This window comes from Symphodus melops (assembly GCF_947650265.1).
Source record: "Symphodus melops genome assembly, chromosome: 10".
NCBI classification, from domain to species: domain Eukaryota; kingdom Metazoa; phylum Chordata; class Actinopteri; order Labriformes; family Labridae; genus Symphodus; species Symphodus melops.
Window position 1 is genome coordinate 8,035,218 of NC_136700.1, and position 23,690 is coordinate 8,058,907.

Consider the following 23,690-nt stretch of genomic DNA (forward strand, 5'->3'; position numbering starts at 1 on the left):
AGCTTTTTTGTTCTTTTATTTGTAATGAAGTGAAGAACCACAAAGTTGTAGCATCCAATTTTACATTCACCTTGAGATATACTGGACCGTCTGCACTCCATTCTAATACTAATTACAGTTAATCACTATTGCATGCAAAAGAAAGACAAAAACACTATTCTTACAGAGTTTATCACGTATACAGCCAGGTTTCCTGAAGGGAAAGACTGGAAGTCATGGAGATCTCTCGGATTGAGATTTAGCGGAAGAATGCCAGCTGATCCTTGAGCCATTCCTCTGACAACTCATCAGCACTTCTCGTTTCAAAGACCTCAAGAGTGAAAGAAAGTGTCGAAATCAGAATCGGAACAACGTGACATCTCGAGTGTAGAGATGCTTACTCCTTCAGATCTAATCTGGCGGTTTATACATTCTTAAGAGGAATCAAAACAAACGCATTTCAAGGTATGAATATCCTGCTTAACAGGCTGCCAGTTAATTCTGAAAATACTGAAATAGGATTTTCTCCATCACATAATTCTCAACTGCTGAATATTTAATATATGAAAGTACATGTTACATGTATCATTGAAGGTCTCCAAAAGAATATCAATATCTTAAGTGTTGTGTGGGGATAAAATACTAAACATGATTCCTCAGCATTGAACAAGAGTTAAGATAAACTGGTGTACGTTTTTTTTTTTTTTTTTTACCTTGGTGAGCTGTGCAGCTTGGACCAGCTGGTTCTTGCTGCCTGCATACATCATCTGCTGCTCCGGCTTACATCCTGTTTAATCACATTTTCTCAAGTTATTCTTCAATTTGGCAATCATGCACATCTTAACAGTTCCTCTAAAGAACACACGGTTTATGAAATGCATCAACATAAGATTGATTTCATATCAGTACAATGGCAGAAGTAACATAATGAGCCCGCTGATGACTGTTGCACTGTATCGACTTACCCATTGGACTGGAGTATATGAAACAAAGCGGGTAAGACACCCTGCCATCTGTGTGGACGTATTTGTAGCTGTAGGCAATAAATGTGCTCTGCTGTCAAGGAAGGTCAACTTTTACAAGAGTGAAGACCATTTCTCATGGCATCTATGCACAACATTGGAAGATAAGTTTGTCTCTACACATTTAGTGAATTTGCCAATCTTGTGAAGAGATTCAGTCAGGATATCTGGGTTGCCGCTCTGGAAGTTCATTTCTCAAGTCATCCAGTGAGATGTCCTGAAAGACAGAGTTGTGTTTCAGTGGCTTGTAATGCAGAATGAATCTAAATACATGAAGGAATATAAGATTCGACTTGCCTCATACTCCTCCTCGAGGATAACAAGCTGTTTCACCATGTCTATTTTCACTATGAAAGACAAAATGTGAAAGATCTTCTTCTGAGCTACATTATTTAACATGCTGGATAAGAATGTGTCTTTATAAAGTTACAAATGTGTCACTATAACTCAAATAAATGTGATACTCACTTAATATGGCAGCATTGTTGGTCTCTTTTCGAAATCTGAACTTTTCCAGTTTCTCTTTCAGACTTTCATCCACCTCACATACGACCAGAGAGCTCGACTGCAAAACGACATTTATTTTTAGGGAAAAAGAAATCTCCTATTTTGAAACTTTAAGAAATGTGAATAACACATCCTGGTATATCTTTGCTTTTGATAAAGCCATTGGAAATGGTCGACTGAATAGAAATAACAAAACAAAACAAAAAAAAGGGGGGTGGAGGGGGTAGTAGAAGTCTGCTCATTCTGTTTAGATGTTGAGGTCTCTATCAAGCTTGCATGGATGCATTAAACATTCATGACACTCTTCTGACATATTGAGGGCAGGAAATGTTTTTGCCGCAACATGTAAGAATGTAGTTTCCTGTCTGGTAGAGCACGGGGGATGGTAGACTTGTGTCACAAGTGTAAGTAAGCAATTTATATACACACACATATATATATATTTGAATGACAGTCTATCTAATGCAGTACATTTCATCAAAAAAGCAAAATATTTCTAGCAATTGCATCAGCTTTACCTACCATTCTCAAAGGATCCTTTTCTGTCTTCTTGTGTTCAAGGTGACGCTGTTTGGCTGAAACAGTTTGGCTGACAGTTACTCCCGTTTGTTAAGATCCTCCTTTAGATGTTAAGGGGAGGGCGGTCGCAAAACTAATGCATGCTTCATTGCCGCTTCCTGTTGCAAAATAAAAAGAAAAAACACAAGATGACTACAGTGAGCACGCCAAGTCTAAAACATTCTGCCCATCAAGGGGGGAAAAAATCTAAATAAATCTGTGAATACAAGCTGTTTGACCATATGCTCTAACTAGCTCTATGTTACCATGTCTGTCAATCACCATGACTAAAATTATTAGAGGTACTTTCACTTCTCCTTAATAAACAGGAAAGGACATTGAATGGAAACTGGCAGAGTTTGAAAAGATGTTGTAATATTGTCAAGTAGCAAATCCACAAATGAAAAAAATAACTTTATATAATTGTTACATTGCAAGTCGTTTGTCACAGTATGACAGGCTGTATTCAATTGTTTTATTGTGGCAGGAACAACCCTATGGATCTCTTACGACTGTGTTACAGATGACTTCTTACATGTCAAACTTAAAATGGCTCCGCCTAAGTCACATTCCACAAATTTCTTTACTGAAACTGGAGGGGCAGGTTGTTCTCTGAGTGAATACATTGCATTGCATTAAGACCAATGTAAAGCAGTGTTAAATCTAATCTTGACATCCGTAAAATTCAACTTTGTTTGCTACTTATTATAAAATATTCAAGATTCTGTTTATATGTCAGTTCTTTCATGTATCTGAATACATGGCATTGTATTGTTTTATTTTCAATGCTGTAACATATAGACAAATACATGCCTAATAATCTCGTATGGAATGAAATCAGTTCTAAAAGTAGTGTAAAGAACTCCAATAAAAAAAGACAAGAAGTTAAACAGGCAGCCTAGTTAGCACCACAGTCATTCAGCTTGTGTCTACCATGTAGTGAATTTAAATGCCAAGTGCAGCACTGCTCCATCTGTTTATGGTCCTGACAGCCTGTGGAAAAGAAACTGTTGAGCATTCTGTCGGATTTAGCAGGAATGTTTTGATGGTAGGAGGGAGATGGGTTTGTCAGATGGATGGTGGGGGTCCTTTATGATGCTGAATGCCTTGGGAGAACAGATCTGAGCCTCCAGCAGGGGAGAGGGGCCGGGGCCCAAATGATTCTGCTTGCTTTCTTCACTATCCTGTTAAGCTGCTGCCGTTTGTTATTATACAAGACTTTGCCTATGTCCTAAAGTTACCCAATTGATCACCCTTTTCTTCAACACTAGTTATTCCTACTCCATAAAGAATGTGGTTTGCTATTAATGCTACAGTATGTGGTACAATCCCCTTTCCTCTGAGTAAACAATAAAGAAAACATTTTATTTATTCCATTTTCTCAAAAAGCAGCATTTACTCAATAAATGTGAGAAATGACAAAACTTAGGGTTAGGCAAAAATGAAAGGGCCTTCCCAGTGGGAAAATAAAAGGGAGACATTTTGGTATACCTCACTTATCGAATAATCAGTTAGCAGGTTATCATCTATTCTGGTTTTCAACTTTCATTGGAGCCCCACCAACATGCCATTTTGAAAAGGAAAGCCCCCACCATGAAAAAAGTGATATTGCTGTCAAAAATAAACACACACTTGTTCTTACCAAAATACTTTTTTTTTAAACTATTGAGTGAGTGCATTTTCTGTTGTACTTGCAAAACTATTTTTGGCAAGCTCAGGGCAGAGAAAGCCTTGCTGAGATTTTTTGGCTCTTTATTGTAAACATTGACAATGTTATAATGGCAAATTTAAATTCACGAACAAAACCACATGCCACAGTCAACAAAGAGTATATGAAACTAGCCGAAACTAGACGAAAAGGAGAAGATAGGAATGGGTAAATAAGGAAAAGCATTTTATGTTTATGAGTCTTCAAGGCTGAGGACTTTTGTGAGTGTTGAATGTCTTTTATGTATTTCTGCAATTCATTAAAGTAAATCATTAAAATAAGGGCCTGCTGGAAAAGGTACTTTCATGGATGTGAAATTTCACCTTTATAATGAAAAGTTTTTCTAGGATGCAAAAATAATTGAGAAACATTACATTTAGGAATATACAATGAATATAATGAATCTGTTTCCCAAAAATAAAAGTAGACAACCTTCTTATTAATGATAAAATTTTTAGATAGATAGATAGATAGATAGATAGATAGATAGATAGATAGATAGATAGATAGATAGATAGATAGATAGATAGATAGATAGATAGATAGATAGATAGATAGATAGATACCTTCTGAATGAATAAAACAGAGGGTTGAACAAAACTCTACGTGCCTTCCTGACGTATGACGTTGTACACACGTCGTACGTCAACTCAAAATCGAAGTAGATTTCTCCAGGCGTACTCTCTTCATTTTCTGCACTGCAATAAACATTTTTGTACATACATTTTTGACATAGTATTGGGGCTTGTCGCCGCACAGGAATATAATTAAGGACACCTCGTATGGGATCGAAATCTACCTTCTTTCAGCTCAGCTTACGTTATTGCATCTATTAGCAACACTTGCTAGCTGAGAAGCTAGCGCTAGCACTTAGCTGTCCCTACCCTACCGTCGGGCTAGCTATGCTGTAGCACTTTAGCCTAACCCGCTACCCAGTGACAACTGACAAAGGTAAACAACAAACCTTTTGGCTTTTTATATTGTTCAGCGCAACTCACTTAACTTCATCTAGACTACTAGCGACAGACTATGTTTTCTTTTTTTTAAACGGATTTTAACCTCCCTGTTCGCGGCGCAAAGATTGAAGTACGAAAGAGAAAAAAGGGGCAGCAACGAAAAAAACAATACAAACCCCGACTCCCCTCTCACCGGCTAGCTTTAGGCCGAGCAAGCTGGTGTTTGTCTAAATAAAGCTTTATTCAGTATTAAGTAAGTCTGACGCTTTGTCAAGACAATCGCGTTGAAATTGATTCACTGTTTCGTAGCATTTATACACGGCCAAAAGTGGCGACATCTGTTGGACAAGCCCTCGATATGGCCTCTGTGTCGATGGATTAAATCTAAGACTGTGATGAAACAGTCATGAGACAAGTCGTTTATCTGCTTTGCTGGTAGCTCATGTGTATAGTGAGTTGTGTATGAAATATAATTACTTTTAGACACAGTGTAACGACAGTCCTTTACTGTGACTGACTGTGTTCAACACAGCAGCTCGCTCCATCTCTAACGAGGCCTCGGTCAATGTGATCAAGTGTTTGGTTTTTTATTTCTATTTTTTGCTTGCTAAATCGAGGTATTTAGTATCTTAATACGTTTGTTTCGTTTTGAAAACGCCACAGCCTGCTGTGTCTGCATTTTATCACAATGTCAAGCTAACAGGCTAATGGCTATGCAATGGGCTCAATTAAATAACACATGCATGTTCATATTATGTCTTTATACAAGTATGAGTCTATCTATCAGATTTGTTGACTCTTAGTCATATAGGGGTCTATCTATCTATCTATCTATCTATCTATCTATCTATCTATCTATCTATCTATCTATCTATCATGTTGAAGTGTTGGTAGTGCACTTTTGTCATGTAGCATGACTCTTGTTGGTTTATTTTGTTTTCCACTTTTACAGCAGCGTTTTAGTGCACTATTATTAGCTGCTGTAAATACAGGACAGGCCAATGCATTGGTTCCAGCGTTACCTACATGGCTCATACCTTTTGTTTTTGGCACACCTTTAGTGAGTGACTTGTGCTATTTATAATTATATGAATAAAGCAAGCATGATTGACATGAGTCCCTATGAAGGAAGTGTGACCTTATATAAGACTCCTACAGTTCCAGTTATGACTTTTACAGTTGTATATCAGATTTTTTGGGTGCATCTGTTTTTGTCCTCATATTCAAGTAATACAAGTCAATTGTTTTAACTTTGTAAGGAACTAAAACACAGTTTGTATTCTAATTCAGTAGTATTGCTATCAATTACTTGTCATAAAAGTTGTTGGTTTTTTTGTTGGTGAATGATGATCTTTGGTTTTCTCTGTTCTTTATTAATAGGTTGCGGATGATGTAAGCCCAAACATGCCGGAGTGAAAAAAAAAAAAAGATTCTTGCTTGAGTCATTACCACATACAGTTGACAGAATCTCTCAGCATCACTTCCCGAGATATATTCCTGACAATCCAAGCAGCGCGTCTGTCTGCAGTTCCTCTTGGAGCTGAACCATGTGAGGGCCCCTCGGTCCAGTCTGAGGGGATCCCAGGACTGTTGCAAATACGACCCCGCTGTGCGGGGTTGGACTCATCCTGACTGTGTCTGAGAGAGCAGTCGTTGCAGTAGAACCTTCTTGTCCTAACATTCCTGGTCTCCTTAGCCAGGAGACGCGCCATGATGTTCCGAGACCAGGTGGGTATCCTGACAGATTGGTTCAAGGGCTGGAATGAGTGTGAACAGACGGTGGCACTGTTGTCCCTCCTGAAGAGGGTTTCCCGCACCCAGGCTCGCTTTTTACACATCTGCCTCGAGCACTGGCTGGCAGACTGCACAGAAATCCACATCCTGGAAGCTGAAGCCAACAATGCAGGTAGGCGAGTGTTGAATTTTATTTAATATCTGATTATTCAGCACGGCTATTTTAACATTCCTTGTAGTATAAAAGAGTAAGCTTAACAAAGAAGCAAAATAGAAAAATTCAAATGTTGTTCTTCTTATCTTTGTCTGCTTTAGCAATTGTCAGCCAGTGGCATCAGGAGCCAAAGGAGAAGGTTGTGTCCTTGCTGCTGTCCCATCTGCCTCTGCTGCAGCCACGCAACAGCGAGGCCAAATGTGAGTACATGAAGCTGCTGCAGAAGGTGTTGAGTCACACGATTGAGAGTAGCCTGTTTGTGGAGGAAAGCAGGCAGCTGCTGTCCTACGCGCTCATCCACCCTGCCACCACACTGGATGACCGCACCTCTCTGGCCATGTGGCTGAACCACCTGGAGGAGCACCTATCCAGTGGCTATGCACCGAGGGCCCCATCTAGCCCCTATCACCCTCGCCAGGGCTCAGATGAATGGCCAAGCTCTGCTGAAGGTCTGGATCCTGGCCACGCCTGGCACGAAAAGTCCCCTTCATCCAGCACGTCTCCGGCTGGCCAGAACGGACACATGTCCTTCCCAGTCGGGATGTCCTCTCCCATCAACAGCAATAACACAGGTGATGTTTAGCATTATCATGACGAGAAAAGGGGCCACTGTGGCTATAATCCATGCATTGTACAAATGGTTTACATTTCCATAAGCCTTTTCAACATGAACTTCTTCTTTTATAGTGAGTGAGTAATCTAGTTTTCTGTTCCTCATGAATCTGTTGTTTCCCATACCAGGTGTGGGTGGGCAGCTGCAGCCCAGCCCTCTGAAGAAGGTCATGTCTATCATTCCTTCCAGTCCCCAGGCTTGTGGCTCCGATTGGATATGCCAGGATGACGCAGGGGGTCGGCAGAATTTCATTTCCACCGATCACGCACCCCTCTCACCGCAGAGCAGCGTAGCATCCTCGGGTAGCGAGCAGACGGAAGACCAGGGCTCCAGTCGCAACACGTTCCAGGAGGACGGCAGTGGCATGAAAGGTCAGGGTTCATTCCCTCACTGAGCCGATTGCATTCTCCACATTTGGCTCGGGTAAAAGGTGTGCTCTGCTAACAGCTGTGGCTACATAAGCCGAGATGTGACATCTTTTTTTTTTGTTTTTTTTTTCGTCCCTCTGTGGGTATTTGTTTTAGATGTCCCCGCATGGTTGAAGAGTCTCCGCCTTCATAAATATGCATCACTCTTCTCCCAGATGACCTATGAGGAGATGATGATTCTCACAGAGCAGCACCTGGAGTCACAGGTTTTTTTAAGCATCTCTTTTACACACACTGTGACTGGGCTTTGATTATTCCACCCTCCTTTTCATTTGTGAATATTACTGTCCCCAAACCTTGATGATACATCAACTCTCAATGAGGCATGAAATTAAGCAACACACCCTGCAGTTACATTGAGCCAGTCACACATACAAATAGTGTGATCCGGTGTCAGCCTCGTGGCTTTAATGAAACAAATGGTGATTAGCTTTGATATTTAGTCACTGTAGAAATTGCAAACTGTTCCCACAAGAAACAACTGTCCTTTGTCTTGTGCAGTATTGTATCTTTCTGTCTCTCCTTTCTCCCAGAACGTCACCAAAGGAGCACGGCACAAGATTGCCTTGAGTATCCAAAAGCTGCGAGAGAGGCAGTGTGTGCTCAAGTCTTTAGAAAAGGTATTTCAGATTGCTCGATGTCAGTTTTGTCATGGGAAAAAAATAACGATGAGTCAGTCGAGCCTCCCTGTTCCTGTCGTTTTTTAAAGAGGTCTTAAAAAGTCCGTCATGCCATGTTTTTTGCCACTCATCTTAATTTGAGTATTTCTGACGATTCAGAAATCTGAACCACTTAAAAGCGTTTGATTTTGAAAACAAAACAGATTATAAAACAATTATATGTTATATAGAGAAGATTCTTCCAGGCACATGGAGAGAAATCCACACCCCATGACCCTCACTTATCATGTTTATTTTTTTTTCTCCAGCTGAAACAGTGGAGCACGCTACAACACAGTATCCCTTAGCTGCAAACGAGCAAATATGAACGGAGCAATTTTGCAGATCAAATGACGTATGAACAAAACTTTTACTTGACACTCATTGAACTAAACAAAATTTACAGGTTTTTAGACTATCAAATAAAAAGTATATACCGGTATATTAAAAAAAACAGGTTTTTTTGCCTTTCGCTCAAACATTTCTTCTGGTCCTGGACTTTAACTTTAAATGTGTATTCACTTGACAGTAATCAAATACGTCAGGGGAGATGGCAGCAGGTGATCATAATAATAAGGATGGATTTGATGCAACACTAACCAAGATGGAGTCAGTCATGGCTGTTATATACTTTTGTGCTTCCCTGCGTTAGCGTAATGCAACACTGGATCGTCCTCAGTTTTCGTATAGGTAGAAATGACAGACCTTCAGTATTTCTGTCATTGTTCCAAAAGTTTCACCAAAGCTGGAAAACATTTGGTTAGCCGTCCTCTTTAGTGTGAACTTCTTTTGTTTCTTTAAGGAATACCTGCTGTACTTCTTGGCGTTGAAACAAAACAGAGTCTTAACACTTTTTTTTTTTTTTTTTCACCTAAAATATTTAAATTATAACATTTAAACCTACTGCTTGTAAAACCAGTTTCCCGCGCCACCCCATAACAACAGCCTTAAACCATCTCTTGACAGGATATTTTGGAAGGGGGAAACCTGCGTAACGCTCTCCAAGAGCTGCAACAGATCATCATCACACCCATCAAGGCCTACAGCTCAGTGAGTGTGACGCAGACGGCCTCAGACACAGCCGCCATCTCGGACGCAGCCACGTCCCCGTCAGAAGCAGCAAAAACAGGCGCAGACAAAGAGCCAGCTTCAGAGGGCTTCCAGACTCACAACCCACCACCCTGTGATGGAGACTCTTCAGTCACACCCATCTCAGACGGCGACATTGCAGGACAGTTCACCCGTGTCATGGGGAAAGGTAAGAGCTACTAAGAAGAGTTTCCCTGATTGAAATAGGTTTAACGCATATAAAACAAACAGCATAGATCTTCTTAAAAATGCATTAAAATACATTGCATTGTTTTAGAATTGTATTTGTATAAAGGCATTGTCTACCCTCTCTGTATTTATATACTTTTTAAAAAATCCATTTCTCTGAAGAAGACTCGTATAACCTCGGTATATTATTTTTGTTTCAGTGTGCACCCAGCTGCTAGTTTCCAGACCAGATGAGGAAAATATCAGCTGTTACCTTCAGCTCATTGAGAAGTGTCTGACACATGAGGTGAGAACTCGAACCCTCATGTGTGGAAAAAGTGCCATAGATGATGGCTGGATGTTAATAAAGGAGAATCCATAGTTTTTCTCCTGAAAGAAGCTTGATCGTCTCTTTCAAATTCATCATTCCACGTGCGTCTGCTGAACACCTTTTCGTGCACTTCGAAAGCTGACGCCACGTTTCTTCTGCTGCCTTCTCGCCTGTGTCAGGCTTTCACAGAAACCCACAAGAAAAGGCTGGTGTCCTGGAAGCAGCAGGTCCTCAAACTCCTCCGCCTGTTCCCTCGGAAAGCGATGCTGGACATGCCTGTGTATCGACAGAAAGGGTGAGGCTTCCTTTGATCTGCCTCTTTTCGCGAGGCCGCTGTCAAAACAGCCCAATGTTGCACTCTCCCCGTTTTCCTCCTAACTGTGTAATGTTTTACTTTGATTCTCTTTACCTTCCCGTCTTCAGTGTCACTCTCTCTTCCTTGTTTAAATGAGAAAAGGAAACATACATTTCTTTAATAGTAACAGTGAGTGTGCTTTATTTGTTTTTGTATTTTTCTCTCCAGCTGGACATATGGGTCCAACTCCCTTCCCACAGCAGGCTCTGTGAGTGGAGGGGTAGCGCGGCGGGGCACAAGGCAGTTCCAGATGACCCCCCGTGGACTTCCAGCTGGGCGAATGGGTCTTCTAAGTCCTGGTGGAATCGGGGGAGCATCTCCAAGACACACACTCACCAGTCCTGCACTGGCTGGCCAGGGTAGACAGGTTGGTCCTGCTGTTCATATATTTATCAATAATCTTACATTTTCTCATTTTGGTGATTCAAGGATTTGAATTGAAGGGAACAAATGTTGTCCCAAAAGCTGACTCTACAAAACTTGAGTGACTAGTCAAAGATGATAGAAGACACTTCCTGTTTCAAGACTTTGATATCGCACAAGTTTTGGGTTGACTCTGAAAGTATCAACATGTAAGACAAAAAACCTGAACACACATCATTAGACATTTGTTACGAATGGAAAACAAGTTAAAACGGGACACTTTGGCCGTTTAAGCAGCATACCCAAGACCGAACAAACAATGGTAAGGTATCCAAATTGGATATGAATTGATCCATTCTCATCGCTTGAAGAGTTTCTGTTGACTGACTTAGCTGAATGATAAGCAAACCGCGCTCTCTCCCCTCTCAGGATGAGTGGCATATCCGTAATGAGAACTTGTGTTTTCCTTTGTAGAGCCTGTGGTTTGCCAACCCCGGGGGCAGTAACAGCATGCCAAGTCAGAGTCGCAGCTCTGTGCAGCGAACCCACTCACTCCCTGTCCACACTTCCCCACAAACCATGCTCATGTTCCAGCAGCAAGGTATTGTATGAGGTCAAGCCTCTTCTATTCTTCATGATTGTACTCAGCAGCCTACAGATCTACTCTGTCTGCGTTCCTTAATCTGACTTCCCTCTTAACCTCCAGATTACGTTTTACATCACTGGTGTTTTTTACGTTTTGCTGCATCAGAATTTTTATTCCTTTTTTGAATTGCGTTTTGAATGATATATTATGTATTTTTGTTATGCTTAACTGGGCATTTTCAATAGAATTTCCAATAGAGATTTTATGGAAGTGACAACTGCCACCCTGTCAGTGGGTTTTGTGAGCAACATAAGCACCACAGTTTATTTTTTACACCACTTAAAAAAAAAAAAAAAAAAGAGAGAGAGAGAAAGACAGAGATGCCACTTGGTCAGGCGCCAGAACAGTAAGCTGCTTTCCGTCTGTGCCAAGGACAATATAACAAGACAGCTTAGCGGCATGTTGTGGTAAACAATCTGTCACCTCTTACCATATACTTAACCTTTCAGTCGCCTGCTCTCGTGTGCCAGATGCCACACAGCAGCACTGCAAATTCATCCATGATGGTTCTGTCATTTTATAAAGCGAGTTGTCATCAACAAGACATTTGCATAATAGAGCATTCCGTGTTAAAGCCAAAAGTCGATCACTTCAACAGATGTATGAAGCGAGCAAGCAGTGTTTTGAGTTTTAACCTCGACAGCTTTGTCTCTTTCTAACGGCTTCTAAAACTACTGGCCATAACAGAAGAGTTGATATACACAGTGTTAAAGACACAGTGTAATATATGAGCTGGAATCAGTTATTTTTTGGGGGGTGGGAATCTGTATTAGTGCTTAAGATTCTTGCATTGATGAAGAAACTTACCACTGAGGAATACGGTATTTTAGGCAGTATCAGAGTAGGTAATGCTTACACTACCAGTTTTGGTAGAAGTGTAACATAGTTTAAAAAAAAAAAAAAAGTTTATTTCATTTTAAATGTGAACCTTGACCTTCACAACACCATAACTAAATTAATAATGAGTCTCATATTCAGTCAAATCTATTTCAAAACCCAAACAGAATAAAGGGGATTCAGTACTTGGCTAGTATTGCTGGCCTGTTGCTATGTATAAGTTCTGTCTTCAGTTGGTGGTGTAAACTCAAACCGTAACCCGAAGTTAACATGTGATAGGTTGTTTCTGAAATTACAATTGAACTTAAAGTGGTCAATCAGTGAAAGCTCTTTTCTTAATGCAGTAATTGTTCGGACATTGTCTCACATTGTCTCACTGTATCCAAAGAGGCTAATGCCTGAAAATACCTCTCGTTAAATCCTACTTAAAATAAGGTGTAACATTTAAGTTGTATGCCCACATTGGAGCTTTCTGAGTTGGTGCGACCCCCTTAAAGATTTTTTTTTATTTTTATTTTTATTTGTATTACCTACTTCTTCTGTCTTTGTGCTGCTGCATCACCCGAATGTCCCCTCTGAGGCTCATTAAAGTCTTATCTTATCTTCAGTGTGAGCAGTGTGTAAACTCCGTCCTAAATGAAGCAGAACATGCATTCAAACTCGGTTATGTTTCAACATCCCATAGCTGCTGCCATCCAGTGCTGCTGTTAAAGGCAAAGCTGTGACTGCGAGCAGTGGTTGAGGACAATGATGTAATCCAACCACTGAGGTGCTTCTGATAGGCTGACATGTGTTTATTACACCTTTCTCTTCAAGCCATGCTTCACTTACTCAAACTGACACGTCTCACAACCCCTCAACATGCTTTCCTACACCTTGTCAGCTAGGTGTTGTTTGGGTTTATGATCATTTTGGCCTTTGTGAATACTTTATATTTAGTTTTGGCAGAACAGAAGCAGACAGTGACCACTAGGTGTAACACGCAACACAGGTCTATGGCCTGGATTTAATGAGGTATGTCACTGCCATGTGGCAAATACACCGGCTTTTTAACCATCTGGGTGCTCCGCTATGTAACCGCACTCCCAAAAAATACAACAAACCACCCCAATTCATCAGATTAATTGTGTTATTGAGAATATACAAATTAAAAAAAAACTGTTGAAAGAGACGTTTTAGAAGTTGCTTATCTTGAACCATTTTGAACCTTCCCTTGAAATTTGATGCGAAAAATCTTCCTGCGAAGTTAAACCCTATGTCATGTTTTTTGTTTTTGTTTATTCTAACAGGCAATTATAAAGAAGAAAAAGAATCCAAAAATTATTTCTTGTTTTGTGAAGAAATAATACCATTTATAAAAAAAAAAATAAAAAAAAAACCTAAGGAGTTTATTTGTGACGACTACTCTAAATACGTGTTCCCTAATAAAGAGGAGACAAGAGTTACACAAGTTACACGTTTAACTGAGTGTCTTTCCTGGTGGTTCAGAATGAAGACAACGTGGATCCTCAGCTGGTGATCACAGGTGTCGTTTTTAAACTAAGCCTCCCTCTGTTCTTCTGAAGATTAGTAAAGCAACATGTCTGACCTAACTCCGGAGACCAGATCACAACTCAAGTGTGTCTTTAGAGACCGCCTCTGATCACATCCGCGTCTGTGAGAAATACTGAAGCAAGCTCTGTCCACCCATGATTATATCCCTACTCACTTCAGTTGTCAACCGGCTCACCCACTCATGTGCTGAGACAGACCACATTTACATCACAAAGCATCATGTCACACTGTGCAAATGAATTTGTTGCACAGGGGCTTGAGTCTAATCTTTTCTGGCTCTGTATTTGTTTTAAGGAAATGTGAGAAAAGTCAAGTCATGTTTTATTTTCAGAGCACAAAATCACAACTCAAACATTCGCCTCTGAGGGCTTTACTGTCTGCACCGCTTACTACACCATCTTCTCTGAGAGCCCTGAATCATATCGGTGAAAAAACGACGGGGAAACTGGAAGAAATTTCTGAGAGAGAAAGCGATGCCTCGTCCCCTCTCCCCCTAACACAGAACGGCAATTAAGTTTGAAATATGCAAACAGAAATTCAGTTTGTACAAAATCATGGATTTAAAAAAAGTACCGAGTTTGATTTGATCAGCTTGGTTCTGTTCCGTCAAACATTCAATATTTAAAATGACATTAAAAACAAATAAAAAATGTAATGTTTTCTGGGAGATTTTTGTTGTTTTTTTTTTTTTAAGTAGCTGTAGCTGCTGCATTTCTAAACTGAATTGCAGTCTTGATCCCTTGTTGTTCTCGTAGTCTGAACCTGTGTGTCCCTGTTCCCTCAGAATGCCAAGTTCCAGGTGCCGACCTGGAGATCAACCCCACGCTGGAGTCACTGTGCCTCAGTATGACGGAGCATGCCTTAGGGGGTACGTGTCCTTAACAGCCCTGTGATAAACACACTGTGGCTGTCAAACCTCACACAGATAACACCAAGTCAACGACAACAGCCCATAATATTTTCCAACTATGCAAAGAGAGGAAGGATTTTTATTAGCGAGTTGTTTCTCTCAGGAAAGAACGGCATCACAATAAGTTCATTCACACTTTCCAATAGGCAAACAGAGACCCAAGTCTGCTCTGTTTATTATTCATCATTCATTAGGCATATTTGTATGTTAATATTTAATACCATCTAAATTATACAAAAGGCAAAAAACAAACACATCGGATCGTACTGTGTGCCTGATTGTCAACATTAGCATCATAGTGTGGAGTTTGAAGCTCATTGGCTTTTTTTTGTTTTTTGTTGCTGTGTCCCGAGAATTGTGTGATTGTGATCATTTTTTACCGAGTCAGGCCCCATGTCCACCCAGCGTTTCAATGAGGAGAGAGAGAGAGAGCGTGTGGCCAGCTGGAGAGAATGAGCAGCTTTTCAAAAAAGGCGCTGTTGACGTTCGCAGACAATATTTTGCTAATTTATGAGTTTTCCATGATGTTTTGCCGCCTACAGATCGTTTGTTGTACCCGCATCCTCTTCGCTCCGTATCTGATCTGGAAATAAACTTAATTAAAAAATAAAAAAAACATGCAGTAAAAAGTAAGGGCGCCGTGTTGGCCTTCAGGCGGCCATTGTCAACTGACTGTTGTCATAGAGACGGGACTGACGTGCAGCGTTTTTTTGAGACTGTAGCGACTGAGCATTTTACAACGCCTTACTCCAGCAGTTAGTTGTATTTTCTCAACTTTCTGAAAAGGAGTTGCTGCATATCCTTATAATCGCCTAATAAACGTAAGAAATGCTTTGCTCGATGGCAGGTGCTCTAAAAGAAGGCAAAGAAAGAATGCAGCAAATGTAGAAAACAAGAGGACACATAAAAGGGGCATCAATAACCTGTTCTACTGTGAGAAACAAGAAAAAAAAGAAGCTTGTATTTTACTGTTTATGTCTGTTTATTTGTTCAAACATGGTTAATTCTTATCTCCTCCTCAGATGGAACAGATCGGACATCAACAATATGAAAAATGAGAAAAAAAAAGAAGAAAATGAGAAACAGCCTTCAGTTGAGGCCTGTCAAGTTCCTCGTCACCCAGCACAAAGATATACGTATGCTTAAGAAAACCAGGCAAAGCAGTCACTACAAAATGACAAAACAAACTGTGTATATGTTCTCTAATATTTTTGTACTTTATTATATACAACTAAGTTTATTAAAAAAAATTGAATACAGAAGATTATTATATTGCAGGGCAGAGAAGACAAAAAGCTAACTGCTCCTTGTCACATGCAGGACTGTGACAAGATGTGCAGAGGCTCAGTTTGCCGTGGTCTGAGAGAAAAACGGTGGATTGGTGCTGTCTTAAAGAGGTTCTGCCTTGTTAGTTTACTCTTCTTTTCCTCCTGCCTCGGAGAAAGGCTTCCTCCCACAACATACTGACAGTCACAGCCCCAGCAACCATTGTGGGTAGACTCAGAATATTTCCAGGCTGAAGTAAGGCACTTTCGTGAAATTATCTCCATTAGCTATCAAACTGTAATTGGCCCTGGGGTGAACTCACTGAGTTTCCTCTTGAAGACAGCTTTGGATATACTGATAGCCATACACTCTTCTAACCGCTCAAATTGTTCCACTAGAGAGGGCTTGTGTTGGTTGAAACTTCGAAAAAGCTTTCCTCTGTTCTTTTTTTTTTTTTTTTTTTTTTTTTTTTTTTTTTTTTATTCTCTCTCGAGAACATTTTTTTTAGAGGCAAAGAGGTCCAAGAGGATTTAGGAAAAGCTTGTAATCCAACCAAACCCCTTGTCTCGGTTGGTTTCCCAGAACACATAATCAAAGTAGAAGCAACTGTCCTCCAAACTTCTACAAAGCCAAAGAGAAGAGTTGTGCTATTGTTATTTTGAGATGGATATTTGCAGTGAAATGCAACAGAATGGTATGATATTTTTAAAGAACAGCAGTTCAAAGAATTTATGCCAGCTGCAATGTGTCTCTGTTATTTTATACCCAACTACATAAATGATGATGAATCTCATGTTGTGCCGAGAAATCCCCCGAGGGGTAAATAAAGGCTGAGTTTGAGTTTGTACTGTGCAAGAGCTGATTTGATACAGAATTGACAAAAGCGAGGAGGGGCCAGTGTTTTCAATTTACACTTTAATGCTGGGTGAGAAAACTAAATGAAACCCATCTCAGCCCTCTGGCCCCCTGATGATTGGCTCTGGAAAATGAAGCTTGATCCTGTTATAAATAATCTGGAGCGCAGCGCAAAGCCCTCACAGTGCCCTTTTCTTCTCAAATGGCCAGCATGACGATTTGATGAATCATGATTTTCAAGGTGCTTAACGATGTCCATATTTTTCTGTTTGTGTCTCAATGTGTTTCAGTCTCAGAACCCTAACATTATCATGTGGTATCAGTGTTTAATCCCAAACTGTCTTACACAGCCTCTGCCTTTGAATGTGGCAGAGCGGAGGTGCATGTATGTGAAATATGGTCTTAACTTTTGGATCACTTTTGGTTGCATCATAAGGCAGGGATAACCATTCACATTTTATTTCAGCAGAGCCATAGGAAGTCTGTTTCGTAAAGATGGTTATTTACAGATATCTTTTTTCAATTGTATTTTTTACTCTCCCTTGATATTGATAAATTATGCTTATTTTCTATAATCGCATGTTTTTTGCCACACTAATACAGCACTGTTGTAGATAGAGTCACCAACAGCCAGAGAGAAGAAAAAAAATCTTGCAACTCATGTTGTATGTTTATATCGCCTAAATGTCACTGTTTACATCTCTCTGGGATAATGCCCATTTCATGTTATGTGATGTCATGAATTCTTAATTATCTCACTATGTAACACATTAGACAACTGACGCCTTCTCGCACATGAGCTGGCTGGGTAGAGCCTAAATACAAAAGCCTTCTACCCCCTGTGGTTAACTGTATGAGGCATGTAACGCCTGCTTTTCTAGTCACGCAGCGAAAAGAGAGAATAGCTTCCCTGGCCTTGTGATAGAACCATTAGCTGTCATGTCCTGATAAACTGTTCATGTGGTGCCTGAAATGCACAGCTTCAGCATCCTCAAAATGCCGAATTAAATGTCTTCAGTAGTATTCTAGTCATGGATTTCTTCAGAGCAGGCTCTTGGATAGATCTGACTTACTAAATGCATCACACTTATGCCCAAAAAGGACTTCTGTGAGTTAACAATGCTGACAACTTTAAGACTTGGCTTTCTGTTTCACTGTTCACTACTGTATATCAATTGTGTTATGTTACAAATGGCTCAGATTATCCTTCTCATGGCCTCTGTAGCTTCGGACAGCCTTTGTATTTCACAGCATATAGACACGAAGGTACAGTGCAGCAACATTTCTGCAAGTGTCTATGCATAATGAAGATGCAGCAGGGGGTGACAATGCTTATCTGAGCCACAATTTGTGATTATGAGTAAACTGAACACTAATAACAGGCCAAGGAATATGTTTACTCCATGTTTACATTCCAGTGATGCATGTAATGAGTTGTGGAAGGGGGAATGCACTTCATAATTTCAGCCTTGTGCATTTTCACATAGCAAGCATCGACTAGGAGGTACAGAGCCTGTGTCAAAAGGAGACTTCTACCAAGTGGTCCACAGATCATGTCATTGACCCTGCCAGGCTTTATTATTGAATCAATGTAGCCAACTTGCAGGCTACATTGCATATATCTCTCTTGTACAATTTATATTTAATTTTCATGAATCCCCTGACATTTTCTAATATTTTATGAGACTTTTTGCATCCCATGCTTACTCTGTACTTTTTTACTGTCACTCGTGTGAATGGTCAGAAGTGTGCAGCGTTCGTCCATTGACGGTCCCAATAAAAGAGGTTCAGTTCTTTTTGCAATTTCAACTGTGGTCTGTGTTTGTGTCTGTTTTCTTTGTCGCACATAATGAATAACTTTTATCAGCTATACTACTCAACTGTCACATGTATGGTAGGCTATCCGTCTTGTTACTGACATCCTTCATTTGCCGACATTTCCGGGGATATGACTCAATAACTTTTACTTCCGGGTTGTTTTAGCAGTATTGAGCTAATGTGAGCTTAGCCACCTTTTTTGTTACCGTCATTAGTTTGTTTAAGCGGAAAGGAGCGCTCTTTCGTCAGGAAAATTAATAACAACCGCGTAGGTATGTTCATATTTTCTGTTATAGTTGCGACAAACACATTCAAGATGTCATAAATATAATTTAACCTTTACTCCTGCAGTAAACAGTGCCCAAGTTAGCATAGAGCTAACTGCCATGCTAACGTAGCCTACCAACCATAAACAGCTGCTCGCTAAACGATATTAGCTGGGGAGCCAAGTATAATATCAGTGCCTGATATGTTACATTAAATGATTGATATGTCTTGTTTAGTAGATACATTTCAGGATTTTACTTCTGTTAACAAACACAGAAACTGTTATATGGGGAAAAGTTCAGATATTTCTCCTCTTGATGATATTTGAAGTGATTATAGAGAGTCAAGACAAACCCATCCCTCATCTATTTAAGGACAAGAAGAGGTTTTCATTGTCATTAAAGTCTTGGTTTTATTTTGAAAATCACAAGTTTTCTAAACCGCTTTCTGGGAGGTCACTCATTTTGTTTTATATCAACTTTAGCAATAGAAAAGTTATAAAAGACCTCACACTTTAGGGGTTGTTAGCAGAGAACATATAACAAAGTCACTGTCAAGGGGTGGCATATGGTTTGAACACATCAAATATGCACGTGAAGTGTTGTCAGTTCAGTATTTTGAAAACAGGCAGCATACAGATTAAAAGACATAAAAACAATGAGTTTTCTATTTTCCCAAAGCTAGATCACCAAGTAACCCGTTTGTTTTTCTTCTTGTATGTTACAAATACAAACTGCTTATGTGTTTCATCTTAACTTATTACAAGTCAAAATGTCTGGCATTGACAATCAGCAACAACCTTATTGAACATTGATCAATTAAGCTATTTGTTATAGCAAAAGTAGGGGTAGCTTTTCAAATGTTTGTTAATTTCTCATCGTTTTAACTTCGTGTTTTCTAAAAGGATATTGGTTTACTTTGTAGTCTATTTCTTTCTGAACAGTCGCAACATTTAAAGGATTATAAACACGAACAGTACCTTCCTCCCCTGCCTCTCCCTACTCATGTAAGTGGGGAAAAATAAACCCAAAAAGACAAAAACAGTGTGGAGGCATTCTCTAATTGACAAGTTCTTATGATTATCCCTTTGTACAAATACAACGTGTTAGAAAAATATATGACAACAAATATTTCATATAATTGAAGGTTATTGAGTTGTCATTTCTCTTAAAAGTGTGATGTGGTAGCCACATCTGTTTGAACCTAGTTGTTTTCCCCAACGCCTCATATTTCTTTTTCTATATGTGGGGACGAGAGAGTTCTGTAAGACACGCTTCAAAGCACAAAGTCTCGTTTTTATAGACTGTTAGATAATAGTAATAATTATTATTTTTAATATTATGTCATTACAGTTCCGTACTGGATTTAAGATATTGAATTGGTGTAAAATATTGTTGTACTCATCAGGAAAATAATACAAGAATAAAAAAAAAACCACCTTTGTGAGTTGTAGCTCTGACAAAAACACTTAAACAAAAAAGTTCTACAAAACCCCCTTTGTTGAGATGAAATCTGGGCCAGTACAGTTTGTATCAGTTTTGGTAACATGGTGATATTTTTCCTTACATGTTAACAGCTGGCTTAAAATAATACTTCCATTTTGTTTTACAGGGTTTTCTTAAAGCTCAGAGTCAATAATGCATGGACATTGACGTCTGACTCAAAACATGTGGATGGGAAAGTTCTTGCCAGAAGCTAACTGCAGTTACAAGTCATCCCTTAGAAATTCCCTGGAGTGGCAAAACTTTTGTCGGTTCACCACTTAATCCAACATGTCACTGATAAAGGAATCAGGGAGCCGAGGGAAAGACCGAGAAAGGGGAGCCCGGCCAAAGGTGAGACAGAGCCGGTCAGAGGAGAGACGCGATGCTGGCAGTGGAAGGAAAGGTGGAAAGGGGAAGAAGAAAGGCCTCACTTCCCATGAACCAGTTGCAGAGAGGCCCGTCAGTGATGGCTTTGAGTATGGAGAACTGTTGAGTGACCTTGAGGCCAAGGATCAAACGTCTTCCTCTCCTCTGAGGGAGAACTGGCGATGGCAGGGTTTAGAAGTAGCTGCCTCATTACTCGGACAAGAGCGGGTAACAGCCAGGCCAGGACCTGTAAGCTCTGCTGCAGACTCGCCGGCACACAGTGAAGGTGAGGGAAGAGGTTCAAGCAGCAGTCGCACTCTCCGTCAAAAAATCCAGGACGCCATGGGGCAGTGCTTCCCTATAAAGTCCCACAGTGCGACCGCACCCGTGCAACCTCCACAACCTCTTCCATCGCCAACTATCTGTGCATCCTCCAGGCGTAAAATCCATCTTAGTGAGTTGATGTTGGACGACTGCCCTTTCCCTGTAGGCTCAGAGCTGGCTCAGAAGTGGTATCTCATCAAGCAACACACAGCCCCCATCACCCAGCCCCCCATGCTGGATTCTGCAGTAGTGTGCAGTGCTCCTTCCTCGGCCATGGCCACTGTGGTGGAGGACGTAGACGACAGGTTGCGAGAGCGCAGGCGCATCAGCATCGAGCAAGGTGTCGAGCCACCACCCAATGCAGAGATCCACACGTTTGAAGTGACGGCCCAAATAAACCCGCTCTACAAGCACGGCCCGAAGCTGGCACACGGTATGAATGAGTTAGCTGAGGCTGAAAGAGCATCTGCTCATCAACAACAGCAGATTCTCCTCCAAAGACAGCAGCAGCACCAGCTCCTACTGCAGAGTTGTTTGGACACTCTGGATGAGGTGGTGGCCACGGCCTCCGCCTCCGCCTCTGTCCACGCTTGTGATTCTATTTCGGACCCTCTGGTCGACCCAGAGGTTACAGTGACCAGCATCCCTTCCAGAGCCACACTTCCTCAGACGGAGAATCAAAAATCCCCCGACAGCTACCGCATCCACACCCAAATCGATTACATTCATTGTTTAGTGCCAGACCTGCTGCAGATCACCAACCTCCCGTGTTACTGGGGGGTCATGGATCGATACGAGGCCGAGACACTGCTGGAGGGGAAACCGGAAGGCACATTCCTTCTGCGCGACTCGGCCCAAGAAGACTACCTTTTCTCCGTCAGCTTCCGCCGCTACGGCCGCTCGCTGCACGCTCGCATCGAACAGTGGAACCACAACTTCAGCTTCGACGTCCACGACCCCAGCGTCTTCCACGCCCCCACAGTAACGGGATTGCTGGAGCACTACAAGGACCCTAACTCCTGCATGTTCTTTGAGCCGCTGCTGTCCAACCCCATCCACCGCACACAGCCTTTCACCCTTCAGCACATGTGCAGAGCGGCCATAAGCAGCTGCACCACCTACGATGGCATTAACATGCTTCCCATTCCGAATGCTTTGAAAAAGCACTTGAAAGAATACCACTATAAGCAGAGAGTCCGAGTACGACGAATGGACACCTGGTGGGAATGACAAACCACAAAAAAATATAGACTAAAAGAAAAGACTAAATACATATACAACACTCCCTGAACTGGACACTCGTGTTCTTCATTCGTATCTGGCTGAAACTAACCCACACTGCACTGTTCTTATTTATTTAATTCTTGCTGTATCTGTTTATCAATTGTACTACACTCCAATGATGTGACACCTTGTAATTTCACTTACCTTGTAAACTAAAAGTTTTTTTAAGCTCAAATTAAACCAACTTATCGAGATGTTTTTTTTTGTGTGCACAGAATCACCCTCACACATCAACTGCGTGCTCAAGTGTGACTCAATCAGCGTGGGGTGGGGGGGGGGGGAGTCCCAGCTTGAATCGAGATGATTATAATAGAGTTGTTAATCAGTCACGTGCTGAGAAGGTGGAACACACACTGACTGTGTTTTTCGTCTTGCTACTGAGGTGTGGAAGTGCTGCACGTCTGCGGTATTAATCATATGTTCCCGCACTGAGTCAGAGCTGATTACAAAGGGTGAGAGGTGGGTGCAGATGCTACCTGTTCTTATTAATAAAATAGGGAGAAGGCTTCCACCGGTATGGAAACTGTATTTCTCACACGTCGACGTTTGATTAAATGTGCACATGAGAGTTCAGTGCTCAGTTTTAAAGAATGGGATGTCTAGTGCTCAGATTCTACATCCTTCAGCTGCTTTGTTTCCCCCTTTATTATCAATCTGTGGTTTCACCTGTGAGATTAACATGCATGCAGTCACTGCCAGAGGAATCAGCTAGTCTTGATTTAGAAGATCAAATGCGACTTTTAGGAGCTTGTCAGCAGTAGGTAAAGAAGCTGTGTCACCAAAATGCAAAGGATTATAGAACATTTGTAGACCTTGTTTTGCTCTTCTAAATGTAGTCCCTCTTACTATGAAGGTTTTAATTTGGTTCTTGACATGTAATTGTGACGTAAAGACCGACATCCTTAAAGGAATGATCTTTTTGCTGCGTTACTTGCAGTGCATAGTTTAAAGAGGTGTCGAATCGATTCAAGCTGTTCAGTAACAAATTGATCACAGTCAGTAACGCTGATCACTCTGAATTGGCTCAAAGAATCCGAAAAGAGGTTTTGAGCCTTTTTTTTTCTGCAGCGTGATAATTCAGTCACAGACCAAATCTACAAGCTCTCTGAAGAGGAATCCGTCCTGAGATAACACCCAAAGAAACCACGTTTCCTTTTAGGTTTTTTTCTTTTTTTCCTCACCTGCCACTGTGTCAGGTCACTGAACATTTCATTAATCCCCTATTTCTTTTTGGCTGACACTTCTTAAGATTAAGAAATGTTTACACTGAGTCACTCGTACCTGATGTGGAATATACTGTATGATGTAGCCGTAATCCCTTCTCTAGAAGAAGAAATGCTTCATAAAACTAATAAGAAAAATATGTGTGCTGTTCTGGCAGGTTAACTTGAGATT

The 23,690-nt window shown here is 40.8% G+C and overlaps 3 protein-coding genes across 3 annotated transcripts; 2 read left to right on the top strand and 1 right to left on the bottom strand.

Annotated features, from left to right (window-relative positions):
• Window position 1: 1 nt before the first annotated feature.
• Window positions 2–5,485, bottom strand: gmfg (glia maturation factor, gamma). Its single transcript, XM_079353758.1, has 8 exons — window positions 4,739–5,485; window positions 2,031–2,185; window positions 1,470–1,566; window positions 1,299–1,348; window positions 1,167–1,218; window positions 945–1,025; window positions 693–766; window positions 2–310 (listed from the first exon to the last, which is right to left on the bottom strand). The coding sequence occupies exons 2-8, from the start codon at window positions 2,031–2,033 to the stop codon at window positions 239–241; spliced, it is 429 nt and encodes a 142-aa protein (XP_079209884.1). The 5' UTR covers window positions 2,034–2,185; window positions 4,739–5,485; the 3' UTR covers window positions 2–238.
• samd4b (sterile alpha motif domain containing 4B) lies at window positions 4,402–18,561 on the top strand. Its single transcript, XM_079353755.1, has 13 exons — window positions 4,402–4,725; window positions 6,111–6,636; window positions 6,780–7,250; window positions 7,420–7,662; window positions 7,816–7,925; window positions 8,253–8,339; window positions 9,345–9,636; window positions 9,857–9,942; window positions 10,146–10,261; window positions 10,490–10,688; window positions 11,159–11,285; window positions 14,506–14,589; window positions 15,654–18,561. Exons 2-13 carry the CDS (start codon window positions 6,441–6,443, stop codon window positions 15,680–15,682), a joined length of 2,040 nt encoding a protein of 679 aa, XP_079209881.1. The 5' UTR covers window positions 4,402–4,725; window positions 6,111–6,440; the 3' UTR covers window positions 15,683–18,561.
• Window positions 18,562–18,658: 97 nt separating this feature from the next.
• Window positions 18,659–22,489, top strand: socs9 (suppressor of cytokine signaling 9). Its single transcript, XM_079353756.1, has 2 exons — window positions 18,659–18,842; window positions 20,449–22,489. Exon 2 carries the CDS (start codon window positions 20,610–20,612, stop codon window positions 22,239–22,241), a length of 1,632 nt encoding a protein of 543 aa, XP_079209882.1. The 5' UTR covers window positions 18,659–18,842; window positions 20,449–20,609; the 3' UTR covers window positions 22,242–22,489.
• The last annotated feature ends 1,201 nt before the right edge of the window (window positions 22,490–23,690 follow it).

Coding starts and splice junctions, on each gene's coding strand:
- gmfg (XM_079353758.1), bottom strand. Junction 1,349..1,469: donor CAACAATGCTGCCATATTAA/GTGAGTATCACA, acceptor TGTCTTTCATAG/TGAAAATAGACATGGTGAAA. Junction 1,219..1,298: donor TCCTCGAGGAGGAGTATGAG/GCAAGTCGAATC, acceptor TCTGTCTTTCAG/GACATCTCACTGGATGACTT.
- samd4b (XM_079353755.1), top strand. CDS start 6,441: ATGATGTTCCGAGACCAGGTGGGTATCCTGACAGATTGGTTCAAGGGC. Junction 10,262..10,489: donor CCTGTGTATCGACAGAAAGG/GTGAGGCTTCCT, acceptor TTTTCTCTCCAG/CTGGACATATGGGTCCAACT. Junction 10,689..11,158: donor TGGCTGGCCAGGGTAGACAG/GTTGGTCCTGCT, acceptor TTTCCTTTGTAG/AGCCTGTGGTTTGCCAACCC.
- socs9 (XM_079353756.1), top strand. CDS start 20,610: ATGTCACTGATAAAGGAATCAGGGAGCCGAGGGAAAGACCGAGAAAGG.